Source organism: Melanaphis sacchari, unplaced genomic scaffold (assembly GCF_002803265.2).
Source record: "Melanaphis sacchari strain LSU unplaced genomic scaffold, SCAv2.0 Contig4_pilon_pilon, whole genome shotgun sequence".
NCBI lineage: Eukaryota > Metazoa > Arthropoda > Insecta > Hemiptera > Aphididae > Melanaphis > Melanaphis sacchari.
The window spans coordinates 791,576-812,304 of NW_020271335.1; the positions used below are offsets into that span (position 1 = coordinate 791,576).

The 20,729-nt window shown below is 30.5% G+C and overlaps 1 protein-coding gene across 1 annotated transcript; it reads right to left on the reverse strand.

The window, feature by feature from the left end:
• Window positions 1-519: 519 nt before the first annotated feature.
• On the reverse strand, window positions 520-12,235 carry LOC112598751. The gene is made up of 4 exons (XM_025345342.1): window positions 11,967-12,235; window positions 6,702-6,775; window positions 3,973-4,923; window positions 520-2,233 (listed from the first exon to the last, which is right to left on the reverse strand). The coding sequence occupies exons 2-4, from the start codon at window positions 6,744-6,746 to the stop codon at window positions 1,313-1,315; spliced, it is 1,917 nt and encodes a 638-aa protein (XP_025201127.1). The 5' UTR covers window positions 6,747-6,775; window positions 11,967-12,235; the 3' UTR covers window positions 520-1,312.
• Window positions 12,236-20,729: the final 8,494 nt, after the last annotated feature.

Below are 20,729 nucleotides of genomic sequence, written 5' to 3' on the forward strand. Positions count from 1 at the left end.
GTTGGGTGAGGATAAGGACGTGAACACTAGTAGTCGCGACAGTGAGTGTCATTATTTCCTCTCTCTCAAACCCTCTTACTATATCTGATATATTTATTAATATAATATTTAAAAGCTCAAGAAACGGTGTATAATATAATGTTATATTGGCCATCGGCCGTCAGCGTATGTTTATCTTATTTTGAATGTGTTAAATTAGTTTCAAGCGATGCACGTTTGGGTTAAATTGAGACAAAATGACTTACATAAACCTACGCAATCAATATAGTAATAATATAAAATTTTTTACGCGGTGGGTATACTTATTATATACCTATACAATATTATATGTTTGGGGTTATTGTACAGCGATATAGGCATATGTTATGGTGAGCGGAAGAGGGGTAGATTTTAATCATGTCATCTAAATAATCGGATTAAAACTTATACCGGGTAAATAATAAATATAACTTTTCAAAAGTTTGAAAAAAATACCTCTTCCTAGACCCGGGAAAAACGATTTTTTGGCACTTTTTTTAATATTTACGTGATATGTTCTAGAAAAAAAAAGAATGAGAATGGGATGTTTATTTTTTGAGGTCGGAGTTTTATTTTTCCACGTGTGACGACGATGCTCTCGAATTACCGAATACTATATTATAGTATAACGTATGGTATGTTATAGCGTCGACAGTCCGGCGCAAATGTTAAGTTGTAATAATTCTATGATAATGGAACTAGATGACAAAAACGAACGACGTGGTTACTTGTAAGTCGATACGTTCCCCCGGGTGTAAATTACGATATCTAACGAAGAATGGAAAGGAAAAGATAACGAAAGAAAAATAATGCACGTACCTTACCAATTATTATATATAGGTATTATGAGGTTATATAATAAGTATATTATATTGAATCGTACCATATGATACGACCGTAATGGTGGATAGCGTAGGATTTGAAGATGAAAAAATTGAAACGAGAGACGACGATCGTCATAAAGCGAGAATGAGATTGAGGCGCAGAGGGGGTTCGTGAGGGATGTTTAACCGCCTTTAACACGTTTAACGTCGGTTGTGTTTGACTAAAAATGTTTATATATCTACGTATCTACCTAGTGTTATTTGGGGGTAGCTTTGGCTTATTATATAATAAAATATCTACGTCTACTAAGTATAATTTAATTATAATTATGGCGTTTCGTTTGTGCGAAGGTCGTGACTTTTATTTTTTTGTGATTTTGGTTCTTTTTCTATGTGCGTTTTAAATCTCACCCGCCGTGATGCCCACCATTGACTCAGCTGCGGAAGTGAGCCGGAAACGGCGTCGATGATCACGACGTGTATGCCTGGTGCAGAACAGCCGTCTTGTGGACCGTCTGCGACTGCAATTTGGGATTAGTGCAAGCTACCTGCGCGTTTTTCCGGCGTTGCGGCATAGATCTAATGCGCAGACATAGGTACGCGGATACCAGACACGATACCAGCAGGATGCCAAGCAGGACAACTAGCGTGGCAGAGAACCCGACTGTAGTCATACAGATCATTGATGCACCCGGTTCAACGGTTCTGATGGGAAACACCATAGTGTTGGTGGCCGAGCTGTTTGTCGAGTCGTCGAGGGCGAACGTCAGGTCACCCGTGGACACCACCTTGATGACGCGGTTGACGCCTACGGCTTCCTGTTCGGCGGCGGTGGCGGTGCTGGTGCTGGCGGTGGTGCTAGTGGCGACTGATCGACGGTGAAGTCGCGGCCGGACACGTCTCTCATCCCTGGGATGGGCTGAACCGATGCGAGCGTACACATCTAGGGGCGCGGGTGGTGGACCATACTCTGCAGGACCTTGCACAGCTGGATGGTGGGCAGAGAGCAAATTACCGTGCTGAGCGTTGAGTATGGCGTTGGAGTCTGAACATTGATCCGGGCACTGGTATCGACATATTTGTATGGTGCATTGGAAGTGCACTTCCATCGAGTCCGGGAACTTGAACGCTTGGAAGTGCGCGTACGACAGTACAGATGCGCTGGCACCGAAGTTCTTGATCTTGGTGAATCGGGACATGAGCTTGCCGCGGGTTACGCAACCCTTTTGGTCCACAAGTTGGATAGGTGCTCGTTTGCCATCGTGCGCCATACAGTTCCGTACGAGCATATCGAATTTGGAATCATCGTCCTTGATTGCCAGTACCATGGTCATAGTCTGTCCGATTTTCACCAACCCAGAGACTTCGGAAGCCCATGGTCCCTTGCCGACCTTGTTAAAACAAAAGAAAAAAATTAATAGTAAAAAACGAATTGAATATCATTATCAGTATATGGAATCTAAATTTTGGGGCGACAGTTATTTCAAGTAAAAAAAAATAAATGGATCAAAAGGTGTTGATTTAAAGTGAAATTTAAGAAGACGTTTCATCGCATTTTTTTCCAACTCTATCATATAAATGTACACTACGCATTTTATACTTAGCTTCATTAGTTTTAATATTACAATGAATTGACGTATTATTAAAACTAGAGAGGTAACAAAACTGATAGTGGTTCAATATTTACGATTTTTTTATTTTGAAAGGATTTGTAAAGTATTAAAATTTAAATATACTTATAACTGGTTTCAAAAAAACAACTTTAAAATAAAAATGCTTTCAACAATGTAATCAAAATAAGGTTTGTTGTTCATATTAATTCACTCTAATATAAGAATTAACGAATTTATAAGCGTGAACTACTGATCATTGAGTTGCCATGTTATAATATACTTACATATTTTTATGAGAAGTAAACAATAATAAATGCTGACGAGACGTCTTCTTAAAGAAGACATAACACTCGCACATTTATTGTAGGTTATCGTTGTCCGTTTGTTGGTTTAAAATTGAATTATTAAAAGAGAGAATAAATTTTGACCTATTACCTATTGAATTTAATGAACGTTATCTACAGGGCTATCTCATGCGTTTTCTTCGACATTTCAATGTTAATGCTAGTTATACGGTAGGTATAGTTTAATACCGAAAAATTAGATCGACGAAAAAGATAGTAGTCAAAATCTTGGTTGAAAGTAGTAGATACGACGTGTATAATAATACATAATAATATAATAGCTTTGGTGTAAATGCGAAACTTATGTGGTATATATTATTATCATGCGTTTTCGAATACGATTATTCGTGATATTGATGGTTAAATATTATAACTGTAAATGGCATATAATATTCACTACATGATATATAATTATATTTTTCTGCACTCGAAATAAAGCAAAATTGAAAATTGATATTTAGGTGGCTGTGTATTATAATTATTGATAAGTAGATTGTGTTGGGTAACTACATTTAGAATTTACATAATAAAACTATTATTTGATTTTAGAAATTCGAGTGTAAGGAGATAAACATTATCATTTATTTTAAACATAAATTATGGTACGTCGTTAACGATCGAATTATATTCGCAACTATCTATATGTACAACGTTTGCTATTATATTTACATACTACTTTCGTATAATCGATTTGCATATGTAAAATTAATTAGTATTAATTAAACTGAATTCCTGCAATAAATAACCAGGAATAATAATGTAAAATTGTAAATTTCTTTTTGGCGACATTAAAAAAAAATCCTATATGAATATGTGGATAGCCCGTGTACTAGTTAATTATTATTAATTATTTGCCAAGATAAAATGTCTACAGTGGGGATACGGATGATAATTTTGTTTTTTAGCGATTTTTCTATGACAGAAACAGGTGAGTAGAGGTACGCTAGGAACTAAATGTAATAAATATTATTATTGCAGAGGGTTTTTTTTGTCCGTATTTAATATCTTAGGAAATATAAAGATATTATAAGGTTTATAAACGATTCGGTGCCGTTAATGCATTTTATACTTGTGGCTATCACATATTATAATATTACGATCACGGTCGAGGTTACAATGGTCTTATCAAAATAATATGTGTATATAATATTTATCAATAGCGTAATAAATTACTTGTATTTGCATCCAACATCCAACGTTATCACCGGCGAAGTCAGCCCTGACTACATCCAGCATGTCAACCGGGAATGGCCTGAACGTGACGGACTTCTCGTACTGGTCGTGCCATGTGCACCGGAGTTTTCGGGCCTGGTCCCAGACCTCTTGCACTTGCGGGTCGTACTGGATAACGACGATGTTCTCGAAGTAGGTGCCTGATCCGGAGTCAGCCCCGTACCCATATAGACCATTCTCGGTGTTGCCGGAAGTGCCACACGCATGCACGCCGATCTCGAAGTTGACGGACGTTCGGCCTAGACCGGCAGGCAGGTGCACACAATTTCCGTTGCTATAATGGCCCTTACTGAACACGATTCCATAGAATGGCTTGTCGAAACTTAGGAACACTTTCATCGAGTTCTTCTCGCACTTGACGTCCAATGACACGACCTTTGGCATGTCAGCAGATGCGCTGCTCGGCCATGGGTCACCGAGTGCGTTTCCCACCGGACCGGCCGAGTATACCTTATCCATGGCCTCGGATTGTTGGGCGACCAATTGCTGTTGCTGTTGTTGTTGCTGTAAAGACGGTGGCGGTGGTGGTGGTCCGTGATAACCCACGTTGTGGTGGTGATACTTGCTAGACTGCTGTTGGGGTGGTTGAGCCTGTTGCTGAGGTGGAGGCGGGCCGCGGTTCAGCGGTGGATGGCCACGAACAGGTGCCGACTGCGGTTTCAAGTAATTGTGTTTGGCTATGGAACCGGACGCATCCTGATCGTCCACGTCGTCGCCGGTCTCCATGGCTAGCTGGTCTGGATTGTGTGTCTCCATCGCGTCATCACGCTTCTGCGCCGATGACTGCAACGATCCGTGTTGCAGCTGCTGTTGGTCGGACTGTAGCAGCAGATCATCGATTGATTGCGATGTCCCAGAAACAGCTTCGACCACGTCAACTTCTTCCGTCATCTGTACGCAATTCACATATATAATGTAAACGAGAAAAAAATAAAACCGTGAAAATGATGGCGAGAAGAAAGAAAAACAATTTTAAAAAATCACGTGGCATGTTATAGTATCTATATATTATGGTGATTTACTCTAAGCACGCTTAATTAGAATAATTTTATTACCCAGCAAAAAAATAAGGGTGAGTATCCTTGCTAAATCACCCCGTTTATTCTAAAGTTATAAGTAAGACTTTTATAGAATATGTGGTAGCGTTCAAAGTTTTATTGTATTCATTTTTTTTTCGTGACCGGACGAGTATGTCTACGATTGCATCGTGAAATTTGTATCAGTTCTTCGCGTAATGTCAACAATTTTAATGTAAACGTATAGATACAGATTTTATAGTTTAAGGCTTCATGGTTGCCAGATTTTTATAAAATTAAGTGGCTTACTTTATATACATAGATACATTTTATTTAGTAAGTTTGAAAATTGCATCATATTTTATCCTTATTATTTATAATATACTATACATCGATAAGATTTATGTAAAATATTCGAGATTATATAGCGATCGAATTAAAATTTTTAAACAATATTATCAGTAAAAATATAATAAATGTTATGTTTGTCGTAACATCTATTCAAGTATGTTTAAAAATGATTTCCTTAATTTAAGATAAAATAGTAAAATAAAGTAATTAGCTTTCTGGTCAATATAATCATATTGTTAGGATGTAATTAAATAATTTATTTTAGTTTTATTGTGTATCAAAGTGATTGCTAATAATAATTAAATGATTACCTATACATAATTACTTTGACCTACTCGGAACAGTATCAAGGGTCGTTCTGGGACAGATTTTCGAAATTTCAATTTACCTGCGATACGTGTTATTGTATATTATAACCATATAGGTATCAATAGTCGGTAACTGTTGCGGCGGTAAATCTCGTTGTATTTAATACTATAATATAGATCGCGGAGAACTACTTTCGAAAAACGCGAAAGTCGTAAAGGATACTACCACGCGTACACACGATGTATTGTATTGTATTGTTGTAGGTACATATTATCATAGGTACCTACTACCTATGTACCTATCTAAATATAATACATGTTCTGCATGTCGTATCAGCCGGAGAACGAAGTAATCACTTTTTTCAAGCTCGTAAGGTGTACTCATGTAATAATATTGTCATATTTGCATATGTTTTTACCTATATGATACACACGCGTTTAATAAGAATAATATTATTATTATTATGACGTGTGCACGAGGAAATGTGTTTATTGTTTGTGCGCGTAAGTGATACTCGATATTATGCTACTTAACGGTACTACAAAGGTTACCTAACCATAACGAGTAGACAGCAGTGCATACATATATATACCGATATCTAAGTATAAAATAAGATCTATATTCCACAGAGTACGTATATATACAACAATAATACGGTATAATTGTCCATAATGTTGTACCTATATATTATTATATACACACCGCGTGTTCCGTATCAATTAAATAGACCAATGGTATTAATGACCGCGTCGTATATGATACACGTAGTTATATATTTTTGTGTCACCACTTCGACGACGACGACATAATCCAACCTTTATAGTCTATATTATAGATATCAGCAGTTGCCCGCGGTGAATCGTTATTAATGTTTTTTTTAACGTTTTAATCAAAACAACGAATTACTTATACGTCGTGTTAATATGTATATTTATACATATAAATAGGTAGTGGGTACAATATAGAATATTATTATTTGGAAATAATACTCACGCTGTACGCCAGAAAACAAAACATCAGTGACAGTCTAAGGATCATTTTTTGTCCGTGCGGTCTTATTGAACAATCTGAAAACATAAATAGATTTAAAAATAATATTTTATAATAAAAAAAAAAAAAATACAGGCAAAAATATAATATTATAAACAAGTGGATCAAAATAGCTATCAGACGCGCGGCTGCATACGAATTGCGTCCCGTGGCAACAATTCCTTCCGAATTGCGTCCCAAGTTTTTTTGGGGGTAATACTAATTGCGTCCCGGTTATTTTTTGTGGTCATACTAGTTGCGTCCCGATTTTTTTTAAGTGAGTGCTACGTTGTTTTATATAAATATCAGTTTGTAACCTCTTCAGAGTATTTATAAATTGAAAAATATTTGGATGGGCATTATAAAACATCGCGTTGAGTTTCGAATGAAAAGCTTCACAACTATTAGTATTAGAAATACTAAAATAATTTATAATAATCAATAATTTCGCCTTTAAGATATCACAGGTACTGGGGACGCAATTCAGCCGTGCTCGAGAAAAACCCGGGACGCAATTAGTATTATACCTTTTTATATCTTTTTATACGGGACGCAATTCGTACGCACCGAGACGCGCCATGATCGCAATAACATCCCCGTGTGAATAATGACTGGGGTATACCTATCGATCGAAGAGGAAAGTTAAAATATGAAATCGATTTAATGAGAAAGAAAACAAATTCGTCTTTTGAAAAGGCTTCCGCGAAAGAATCGATGGAACGTGCGTGTGTGTGTGATATGGACTGCCGTGTGTATAGCTGGAACAGTACCTTTATGCAGTATAGGTATACAAGTCGTTTGACCGCTTTGAATTAAAAAAAAAAAAAAAAAAAAATAACGATTTCCTTCCAGTCCCGGCAGTCCCGGATTGTACTGCCTACTTTTGCGCACTAGTGCTGCAACTCGCGTATTCCGTACATAGATGAGTAAGGAAAAAAAATCGTCAGACAGATGATTCCGGTTTTCGCGCTCGTCTCTGCGTTCCGCGGTGGCACATCCTGTTCACCAGGAAATCTGGAGAGAACACTAGTGACACACTGGGACATAAATGTGTGTAAATCGTCCGTTTTTACCAGTACACGATCGTTAACAATGCCGGTCATCGATAAACAGTGCGTACACACACACACACATATACATATTACACACACAAACTGCATCTCGCGGCAATAAGAAAAATAAAAAATATATGTATTGTTTAATGACCATATAAGTTATAGAGCTTACGAATCGAAAAAAAAAATATAAAATGAACTTTCTCAAACGTCTTTGAGTCGGATAACCTTTCAAAAACGTCGACGAGGCAATGATGTATACAATCGTTTATCATACGTATTATATTATCAACCTATATGCACACGAGCCTTGCGAACTTTTCAAACCGCTGTTATTGGCTATTATTGCGATAATAGAAATTATTTAGATCATTGAGAGGGAATATATTATATTATAATTATATTTCAATAGGAATAACGTGTTTCATAATTCGATAATAATTAAGAACGAATGAGCCGCTCAACTTCCGAAATCCGGTTTTATGGTCATAGCCGGTGTGCGGCTCGTGAGTGGGTCAGTGTTTTTCTTAAAATAAATAAATAAATAAATAAATAAAATAGGATAAAAGTCTTAGCAGTCTCTCCCGACTAGGTTACCGTGCTACTACGCATTATGTATGTCGAACATTTTTATGGTAATATATTATATTATACGTTTAGGTCAAGTACCCGAGAGAAAACGCCGGCAGCTGCAGCAGCCGAGCCCGGACTGCCGATGCCTGCTCGCCCGCTCCCAGCGTCGATCAGTGAACGTGATTTTCAATAGCCGCGATCACGTTTTGTTTCTACGAAACTATTATAATATATACGTACCACCGCCTATTCTCTTTTCCATGCCAATCGATCGGTTTGATGACGATAATAACATGGTAAAAATTGGCGGATGTAAATCTTATGAACCTATAGCTAGTTGGCCCGGGCGCCAGGTGCTCCCCTCGGGGTTTTCTGGATTAGATTTCTGATCGATTTATTACCCCTTTTCCCCATGATTGACCCACAAAAATGGTGTGATGTGTATCAAAAACACAATATCGTTTAACAGCAAAATTGTATCATTATGTTACGAAAAAATGTTCACCGTAATATGATGTTCGTCGTAATATAAAACAAAAACCAATACGAAAAGTACAATATGTACGCGACCTAATTCGTGGCCCAATGTTGATAAAAATAAAATAAGTATACAAATAGTTTAATAACGAAAAAAAAAATTATCGTTCGCCCAAACGCATACACCTGATGTTTATACACAGTAGAAATGATGTGTATTGATGCCAAAAAATATCGTTCAGTGTGGTTCTTATTGCCTTATATATTATACAAAAACGTATTATTTTAAATCACGTGCAATTCCCTGTATACGTATCTACTTAGATACAAACCGACAATGTATAGACGTTTGATTTATGCTCGACATGTTACATGCTATATATTATAATACACAAATGTCATTTGCGAAATTGGCGTCTTGCATTGGCCTAACCTACTGTACATTATTAAGTACCTAGTATTGTCGCAGCAGTATTGATTGTTATTCGTTCATACATAATTATATTATACACACACTCGGTTACCGGCGAGTTTTTTCGATAAATCTGTCGTCCTAAATATATCCGTATGCACCCAATAGTATTTTACGATTTCGGTACACCCAGGTTACTTTGGTATTCGGTATATTATGATTGCGTTAAACCTAGGTTTTTAGACGTCGGTGTTCTGCGGTAGACATGCATACGAGTATAATATACGATCGCACACGCTTTTCGCGGTGGTGCTGTGAAACTGTGACTCAATCGTACACACAAAACAAGGTTATCAAGCCTTGCATTGTCGTTCATCCCGTGTTTTACTACTCGTGTTAATAACTATATGCGAAAAATAATAATAATAATATATACTCTCTGCTAGTTAACGTGACTGTGCATACGTAATGCACATAATAGTGCATATTAGTCGACGACAAACGGTTTTTGTTCGACACGTGCATTGTCTCCCGAGTGTCGTAGCTTTCTATTTTCTCCAGACGCGTCGCTGCAGCATCCCGCGATGCGGACCCCTATGGGTCGCCGTAACGTCCTTCTATGTTTCACCGTCGCGACATCGGACGTTTAATTTCACTTTTAAACGCGACAAAAGATTAAAATTAAAAGATTGGCCCGCAAATAGATGATTCGAATAATACTATTATCATTGCAGATGTATATGCCTCTAACTACATATTAGATCGCGGTCGTTACACGTACATCGTTATGAATAAGCTGATTATTGCCGTGCTCTGGGTCGGTTCCAGAAACGATATTTTATGATAATATTATTGGACCTATTTTCATATGGTTACGATTTAATTATTACCGTTCGAGTCCATGAACAGCGGTATATAATATGATATATTCCTTATAATATTATGGTTTCCTGTATCTTATAATATATCAAACTTTTAAACACAATATTGCACTGTTATTAACTCTTAAATCGTGTCGGTACATCCATTATTTGCTCTACATATTTACTCCAAAACACTAAGTATATTACCATCTCATATAAATACATTATTTTTTTTATCAAATAATATATTATAAGAATTATATCTATATTAAGCTAGACATCAACGCAGTTCGAACTTACGGCGACAAATCTGTAGTTAATTAACCTCATAAATCATCCCAATTAATATGTATTCAAAACTATATTAATTTTGATATTTATTTATAAATTTAAATACACATTACATGTCGTCTCGCGATCTATGTCAAAATACCTATGAAATTCACGAAATATGTGTTTCCAAAGCTATGTTCAAACTATAAATCTACTTTGCTGCAATTTTTTAACGATAAATAATATATTGTTATTCATTTTTTTTTCTACTTCTATGTTACCTATATAACACACTTATTATATTATCTACTTCTAATCATGGCAATAATATTTTAAACCACTAAATATGAATTCAATATTTTAAAGCACGTCCAAATAAAAACATATATGTACATATGAAATCGTCATAATTTTAACCATCGTTACAGGTAATAGTTTTTATATATTCGATCTATGTAAGTTTTGAAAAAGTTTACAGTTTATTAATTAAATATAGATTCAAAGATTCAGTGATGTTTAAATTATCTATGTGATTTATCTGTTCTTGATTGTTCATCGTAATGTTTTATTTAAAAATTGTCAATAAAGGCAGTTGGTGTTAATTAAAATTATTAATATAATAGTAAAAGTAATTATACAATATAATATTAATGTTTAAAGCGTAATTTATAATAATTATAAGCGTAATTTATAATAATTATTTTTGGATTATTCTATAGTTTTAGAAATGACATAACATTTGTTTAATGTTAAATTATTTACCACTCGAATTAATACTAACAATTTAATGCATACTAAATTATTAACATATTCAGAAACAATTAACCACTGATAAGTTGATGTTTAAAAACGAATTGATTAGTATTATTCACGCGGAAACTGGTTTTAACATTTAAAGAGTAAGTACCTGCTTATTTACTATAATCGTTTTGCTAATCATTTAGACGGAATTCATTCATGCTTTAAATTGTCCGCGTATTTGTTGGAATCAAATTTTATAGGTCGTGTCGAAACTATTAAAAATATTTAAATAAAATAAGATATTGTTGAAAATGATTTTTGCTCTTAGCCGACCGCTGTTTTTTGTTCATGAGATATTGTATAAACATTCGTCAATATATTTTTTACAGAAAACACTAGTATTTACTAAAACTAAATAGCGTGAGTAGAGATTTTGATATTATTCATTTTAAAATGTTTCAACCGAAATAATTTTCAAAAATGATCATTAAATCGTAATTAAGTCTTATAAAACGAAATAGTATATTTATATATAGTGTGTAAAATTAATTATTTTCTAAGATACTATAAAACTATCCTTTTATTATAGTATGTATGTGTGTGTATAAGTATTAAAGTAAAAATGAATAATTAACCATACTTGTTTGTAAATCACTTTTATGTTCATAACCTATATTTAGTTCGTATAAGTCTACTATAAATTGATGCTTATTAACGTGATAATTTTGGAATTTCATGTTTATAGAAATGTATGACAAATATTTGTATTTAAAAAAATTAAGTTATCGTTCGTATAAGATAAAGTATAAGACATTGTAAATAATTGAAATCTTACCTCAAAACTAGAAATCTGGTCTCACTAACACGTAATTAGACAGCAAATCGTTGTATTACGAAAACAAAACAACAGCACTATTGCACACTATTATAAAAAAAAATAAAAATAATAAATGTTTTAAAAAAGTTTACGGAAACTACAAAAAGTTTTAATGTTAGGCCGAACGAGCAGTTGACGCGACGGTTTCAAGACGATTAGTGATCGAGAACTCTTGGCCGGCAATAAGAAAGGATCAATGAGATCCATCCATCTCTTAGTCGTGGTTAGCTTTACAGGGGTCTGATGATGATATTGAAACGGCGACAACGTGTTTCCGTGTCCCCTTCCTCCTTCACGGCCACTCACGATAGATACTAGCCACTTGGTCATGACCTAGACCTCAACAGGAACAAGTCGGATGGTCTGGTTTCATCAAAGCCCGTATAGCAATTAGTCTGCGTGTGTGTATGTGTATACTGTTCCTCTCTCTCCCCGTCTGCGCTTGAGTATTTACTATACATCTTTCTCTCTGTCACTAACTCACTAACTCACTCACTCACTCTTTCTCTCTCTCTTGCTCTCTTTCACTTCCCATCGACCCCTCACTCTGTCTTTATCCATTTCTCCGCTGTTTCACTACGATTTTGTGCTTCATTGAAACTATTTGTACGGATATGGCTCGATAATGCTATTCTAAGATAATAATAATATAACGTAGGCACTCCACGAAAGTAGTGTACATGTGCCAAAACGAATACAGAATAGAGAAAAGTCCTACTGTCTAATTACACAATTGTGTAAACGCGTAGCCTTTATTTATTTTTAGTAGTGAAATTTTAACATTAAAATCATATAACCTAATTTTGAACAAAATCTTTCGCGAATTATAATATTAAAGTAAAAAACAGCTAGATAAATTTATTTCCTAGTTAAAATATAGATATTCTTAAATGTTCTGTTTATTATATTACTTATATAGTAGTTGTATTCGTTTATAGAAAATAAAGATGTACTATCTAATATGTAGATATTTAACGATTATATATGAATAGTTATTTAATTGTTGTATTGATTTTAGGTTTTTATGGAATCAATTAAGTTTTCTATTTATAGCTATACTGTTTAAAATAATTTTATTATTTCTTAACTAAGCAGTAAATATAATACTTTTATAACGGGAAACATATTTTGTATGCTATTGTATGTAATGTTATAATATAAAGAGTTTTAATATATAATAAAGTATATTATGTATTTTCTTTACAACTAAATTTATTAAAGCTTTATATTACAAATATCGATTGTTTTATATTACGCAATGAACAATGTTTAATGTTACAAGAATGTTACTTGGTATCAATCATATACGTAAATCAACCCTATTTCTGATATCACACACATAGCTAGTAACAGCCAAGTTAATTTTTTACAATATTAAATATATTATAAAATTTCAAAATAGAATGTACGAAGTTTTTCAAAATCTCATATAATAATTGCATAGTAAAGAAAATAATTAGAATATTTGTTCTAAAACTATTGTTTTTTTTTTTTCGGTAAATGCAAAATACTCACAAAACATTTACTCAATCTCTTAAATGTAAAAACGTTTAATTTTTGCAAAATCGATAAAAAAAAAAAATCAAAATCTAGTGCATTAAAATAAGTCGTTCAATATCTGTAAAAAGTAGCGAAAATAATTGAAAAACACTAAATTGCAATATTTCTATAGTAAATTATGGAAATGGATTTGATGAAAAGAAAGGTAACTTGCAAATTTTTGAAATTAGCTTACAAAATCTCGCATTTCTTTATGCATCTTTTGGTATATATTTTGAAATTTTAGAGCTAAACATGAGTAGGCTACTTTTAGTTAACTTAATCATTAATATTTTATAAGCAGCTTACAGACAAATTTTCGCAAGTAGTTTGTAACTAATTTCAAAGTTATATGTCAATATAGATGGGCTAACTTCACGATCAAACAGTGCATTTTTTAGGTAAAGAGTGAACTTGCAAATTATTGCAGATCTCAATGCATCTTCTGGTATATATTTCGAAAACTTAAAGTGACATGAGTGAACTATGAGCTCACAGTTCTTATTTTGTTTGTAACTCATAAATTAATATCTCTCAAATTTTTAAAGTCAATTTCTAAATTATAAATGAAGATTTTGAGTCATTTTACCAAAGTAGATTAGACATTTATCACTAAAAATATGAATTTATGACATAATTGAGTATTTTTAGGAGTATTGTAGGTACATTAATAATTATTTAATTTTATTAAAATATTAATATCTATATTTATTTCTATATTTCTAATATTTGTTTAAATGTATGTGACACAAATATCGTAAAATAATGACATAAATTTCCACTGAATTCCATGTATTATATAATTTATTATAAAACATTTACTTTTGTTATTTTAGTAATATAAAATTATAATTCTAAATCTAAAATATGAGGTATTTGTACTGCTAACTAAATTACATTGTTTTGCCGGCAAAAAGTATAGTGATGCGTTATATGTCTTCGATGTTAATCAAAAGAAAAATAGTCTAGAGTCTATAATATAAAAAAAAAATGCAGAATATTTGCTGAAAAATAACAGTCTAGTGTTTGATAATAGCAGATATTGCTTATTGCAATAGTTGTATCTACATAAAAACGATTTAGTTTGTATTTGAGTGTTAATTTTTACTTTTGAGAATCAAGTTTTTAATAATAATACATTAGATTTACACAAAAGTTTAAAATATATCGTTAAAATTATTTATTAATTAATTAAATTGAGAGCGTAAAAGTGTGTTTACAAAATAATATTTAGTAAAAGTAGAATAATGATTTGTTAATATACCCAAGTTTCAAATAATTATGTTTTATACACAATACAATAAATAATAATAATAAAAAAAAAATAAAACAAAAATTTGAAATAAATATTCGTACACCTATTTTTTTAAATACTTAGTAAAAGTGACCCTTATAACGTATTCTTTCGTAGGTATAGTTCCAATCAGATTGTTAGTTGTTAGGTTTACCTAGTTATTTAAAATTTAGCTGTAATAAGAAAAAGTAAATACTAGAAAGTTAATTGAAACTACGATTAATATCTATAATATCATCTATATAAGTCTATAAAAAGTAATTGCATAACGCATCTAATTACAGTAAATGTGTAAAAACACATTTTTAAATAAAAAAATTGCTCAAAAATGTTCGTATAGTTACTATACGAATATTAAAAATCGAGAAATAATTTGTAAAAGTATGTATTAAAATTATGGAATTTTCATTTTCTATAATAACACAAAAAAATTCCAAAAATGGAACCGTCTTAGAATGTGATAAGAATCGCTTAGAAATTTAATGTGACAACACATCAGTGGTCCATCTTAAACACTAATTTATTAAATTTATCAAGTGAAATGTGTGAATTTAATAAAATATTCAATTGTATATAGTAACCTGTTATTCACTTGAAAGTATGTCACATTCTGTAATTGTAGACGGTAGAGTAGACGGTTAGATTTTAATGTAATTTTTAGTTTTAAAGCATTGTAAAAATAGATAAATTAAAATTAATAAAAATGCATAATCATTAAAATAATATTATCTATTTGAGACAGCAATGACTAACCTAACCAGCAACGACTCGAAATGAATTTTTTTTAAATTTTTTTATAATCAGTTAGCTAGATATTAATTGTTTGGATTGTATTATTTAATCTAATTTATAATTTAGTTATAATTTAACGATCATTAATGTATACTTTCCTCAAATTTAATTTTGTCTTTTTTTATTTTTTATTACTTGGCTATAGAAGATTGCTTCAATACATTTTTTTGTTTTATTAGTTTACTTAACTACCTACTCAATTAATAATTTAAATAGTACAGCCGTTTTTAAAATAATTCATAATATTTTTAATCTCAAAGCATTATTTGAAAAACAAATAAATATCATATTTCATTATAGTAATACGTACTATTAATTTAATATATTGCATATTGATCAATATGTATATTGATGTATATGTATATGTATATTATGTACATACAATATATACGTCTTAATATTATAAATTTCAATCATGAATTAATTTTTTTTAGTTTAATATTTTTATTATTTACGTAGTTTTTAGAATAAATAAATAAATTTAATAATATTTAATGTGAAATTAAATATTTCCAAATTCAATTTTCGTAAAATTATGTGGCACATGTAAATTCGACCGGAAAAGACAGGCCATAAAAATATTGTACGAACTCCACCCGAGAATTTATTTCCATAGAAAAGGTCAGTAGTAAATTCCGCTTCTGATATTCATGTAATCGACAGTAATTATTAGTAGTTTCGGCTTTCATCTTCGCTCCGCTTTCTATACAATAACCCTCGATTTGTAATAAAACACCCGACGAGTAGGTCAACTATTTAAAAAAAGAATTTGGTTTAAAAACTAATTTTGTTATCAACAAGTGTAGCTTATAATTTGATAGTATTTTAATTAAAAATTAAGTAATACAATAATTTAAGTTTGAATTATCTATTGAATAAAATAACAAAGGTCTAAGAAAAAATATATTATATTTATATTATAGTAAATACATTTTTTGGAGAAAATATGTATTATAATGATTTATTCGATTTTTATAATTTTATTTTTGCTACTAAATAGTTTTATAATATAAAGTATATTAAAATTGTATCATATTATAATATGTATATTAATACGTATTATTAGTATTATTAATTTAACAATTTTCGTAATATAATAATATTCTATAGGACAGGTATTGTATAGGTATATAAAATATAATTGAATATAATATTGTATAAAGGTTAAAATGTCTATAGTTTAAGAAACTCAATAAATAATAATAAATATTTTTAATTTCAAAGAATATACAGTTAACAACTATTATTTATATAATAAGAACTGAATCATAGTTAAATAATGTACTTAACTCTTTGTATCACCCTTTCAACTATCATAGCCTATACTCTATAATATTATATAATTATCATAAATAATAATTATGTGAGATTTACTTAAACAGATCTATTTATAAAGGGTAGAGAATAAAATTAATTGATTTCAATCGAAGATTGTGAATAAAGAACATTGTTCTTAGATCAAACAATATTGATGTTAAGTACGTGTGAACTGTCGATTTTACACAATCTATAATGAAAAGGAACTACGATTAAAACTAACCTCATACTTTTATGTTCCCGAATATTTCCTTTACAATTCTTGAAACATGTTTTACAATGTAGAAATCGTTATAAACATTTTAAAAGAAGAATAATTGAATTGATAATAAAATACGTGAATATGTAGTAATGAGCAATTAATTTAATCAATTACAATTGATGATTTTACACGAATGTGCAGTGTAAAGATTATCATACATCAGATTAAAGCAAAATTATTCGTTTTTCCATTATTATCAAATAATATTCAATAGTTTTTGACACGAAGTGTATAGTTATTATTGATCACGATTCTCGGCACTATAATTTTGTTACAGCTTAAATTTATATTTATTTAAAATATGTTTTTTTTATAATTTAGTTAAATTTATCGAAGTGACGTTTCAAAATAGTTCTGTTTCACTAAATAAACGACATTTTTTTTTTTTTTTTTTTTGGTGACATGAAGATATACTTATTCAGAAATTTTTAAGGTTAGTTTTATTACATTATGATTTTTATTATATAATGTAGGTAAACTCAACTGATCACACGTAGGTAATGTATAAAAATTCAATAACAAATATTAATTATTTCGACTACTAATACAATTGGACTTCTTAATTATTATTAATAATCAAAGATAGGCAGCTGTCAGCCACTGTACCTTTTTTGTCCGGTCTGGCTACATTTTTAAATTGAAATTTAAAATACAATTTTAGTGTTTTTTGTATTTTAATTTTTTACTGTATTATGTTTTTATAACTCTAAAACATGTTGTAAATATAAAAAGTAAATGTAAATTTTATTGACATCTTCTTTTTTTTTTATTTCTATATTCTCTATCCAGCTAAATTCTAAAGTTCTAAAAACTGACTCACTAATAACTTCGAGTTTCTCATCACTGTTATGTATCATATATATGTAATAAGCACAATCAACTTAAACAATTTTAACAACACAATATTATAATAAGTGTTGATTAGGTTTAGTTTATTGAAATGCATACAACACATAACAGGTAACTTTCGTGATTACCAAAGAAGTAATAAATATATTAAGTTTTGGCATGCATAATAAAACTATAGAAATAGAAAAAAGTAAAAAAAAATGCTAAAGTTCACAATCAGCGCTAAAAGTATAATATATTTACTTATTTTTTAGGTAGCTACCCGTTCAATATCTGATTTGAGATAAATTTGTTTCATAAAACTAAAAAAATGTAAAAATGTAATTCAAATTCAAAAACAATTTAGCATATTTGATTAAATTTAAGAAATTTTGTATTGAGATATTTTAATTAACTAAACATTGTAACTAAACTATACGATTGTATCCCTTGTGCATTATATATATAAACATATAGTACCTAAGATTATTTCATCCGAAAATTATTTGATTCCACGAATTATTAAACGTCACTTTAGAAGAAATACTCCAATTCAAATGTTATTATCCAAAAAAATGTTTAAATAAAGTATAAAATCATGAAAATGTTAAGTGATCAATAAATTTGTTTTCAAAAACGTATGGTTGCTAGAAAAAAAGTTTACCTGTGATGATATTCTTTATTTTTCATATATAGGTACTTAAAAATAATTTTATATATACGTATAAGAATATAATATTTTTCTGAAACCTTGGATAACAAACGCGTATTTATAACACATGGCTCCCACATGCGACTTTAAATTAAAAATAGTCAATCTATTAATATTTGTCAATGTTCGAAGTAGGGTGATATATTATATTCTCGACAATATTTCACGAGCTTCTATACAAAATTTTATTTTTATGCTATATTTGATCATATTTTATAACAGCTTTTGACCGATATAAAATTGGTTTCAATAAAATTGGTTATCCATATTGTTTTGAATTTAAAACATGGAAATACTATCGCTGATATAATAATATAGTATACTATATATTTTAAATTAGTTTAACGATTATCTAAATTATTATACGTACAATTTTACAATTCAATGCTGTAGACAGAAAGTTGTTCAAAAGATTACCTTATTTAACATATATTAAAACCTAAAGTATGTAAAAAGTCTACAAAACCATAAAAATCAAAAATTTATTTCAATTTACTATTTATTTTATCCTTTTATCAATAACTTTATAATTTGCGTGTAAACGTTACAAGCTCACATAATTGTATACGTCTGCTTGTAAAATGAATCGGAACGTTGCGATGTTGTCGAACACTTGAAATTATATATGACTGAATATGTAAGGTATAATCTATTACATAAATCGAAATAATAAAAAAATTGTTTTTCCAGATATTTTATTAAATCTTAATGGTTTTGTATAATTCATTGAATATCCTCTGTCCATTCCTCTGCAGCTGTCGGTAGTTCTCGAAATGATATCGTTGCAATCGCTATAATTATAAAATATTATCATATAGTTACAATCATTGTAATAATGATTATTCATAATTCATAACACCTAATACTCATATGTATAATTTAATGGAAGATAGTTACTCTCTAAAATTTTATAAAAGAAAGGGTAATGATGTTATATAGTTTTACCTCCTCCTTTAAGCTCCAATTTATTGTGCATTATGATAGATTTTTTTTTAAAACATAATGCTTGAGTTTGATTATTTTTTTGTTTGTATTACGGAGTTAACTATAATAACTAATGAGTTATTAAGACATTTATATTGTATAGGTAATCTATACGACCATACTTAAAGAAATATAGTCGATATAATAATATTGACAGTATATCTACTTAGTGACAGCGCGAGGGGGAGGGCAATAGGAGTAGTTGCCCCAGAGGGAGTTTACCAATTGCGCTTAAAATTACTTTTTTATATACCAATTGTGTTCTAAATATTTTAGGGTCAATAGACCAACCATGCTCTATACATTTTAAGGTTGATAGATAAATTGCACTCAAAATATTTTAAAATACTTAATGAAAACTTATTAGTTAGTTATAATTATATAATAAATGATTACACATATCAATTTTTGTGGGTATAAATACATAATATAATATAAATAAATATAGTCAATTATTTCAAAATTAAAGTTATATCAGTTATGTAATAACTCACATTGAAACTATTTTAATATAAATAAATAAATATAGTCAATTATTCAAAATTAACGGCTATCATCAATGTGTTATCTTATATAGTACAATAGGTAAATATTATGCAACGAAACAATTAGACTGATAAATATCCAAAGACAATGAAAACTTATGTTCGTCTATCATTAAATTTCATACTTGTACGATCAAATGTGCGTAATAATAATAATGTTTCATAAAATTCCTGATACTGTTATAAAATATTATAACCAGTCACTTAAACCAGTAATCAATTCATCAATAAATAAGTTTTTAATTTTTAAGCATTTTTATGTGTAGATTGCTTATGTAATTTAAGTACAAACGCAATAGGTGCAGTAGGTGCTTTGACCCCAAAATTAAAGGAGCGCAATTGGTACAGTGACTCTAAACAAAAACTTTGTTTTGGCGTAATTGATCCATGCTTGCCCCGGACTTTGTGCTTTAAAATTTTAATTTAGGCCACGTGAGTAGTGGTTCAA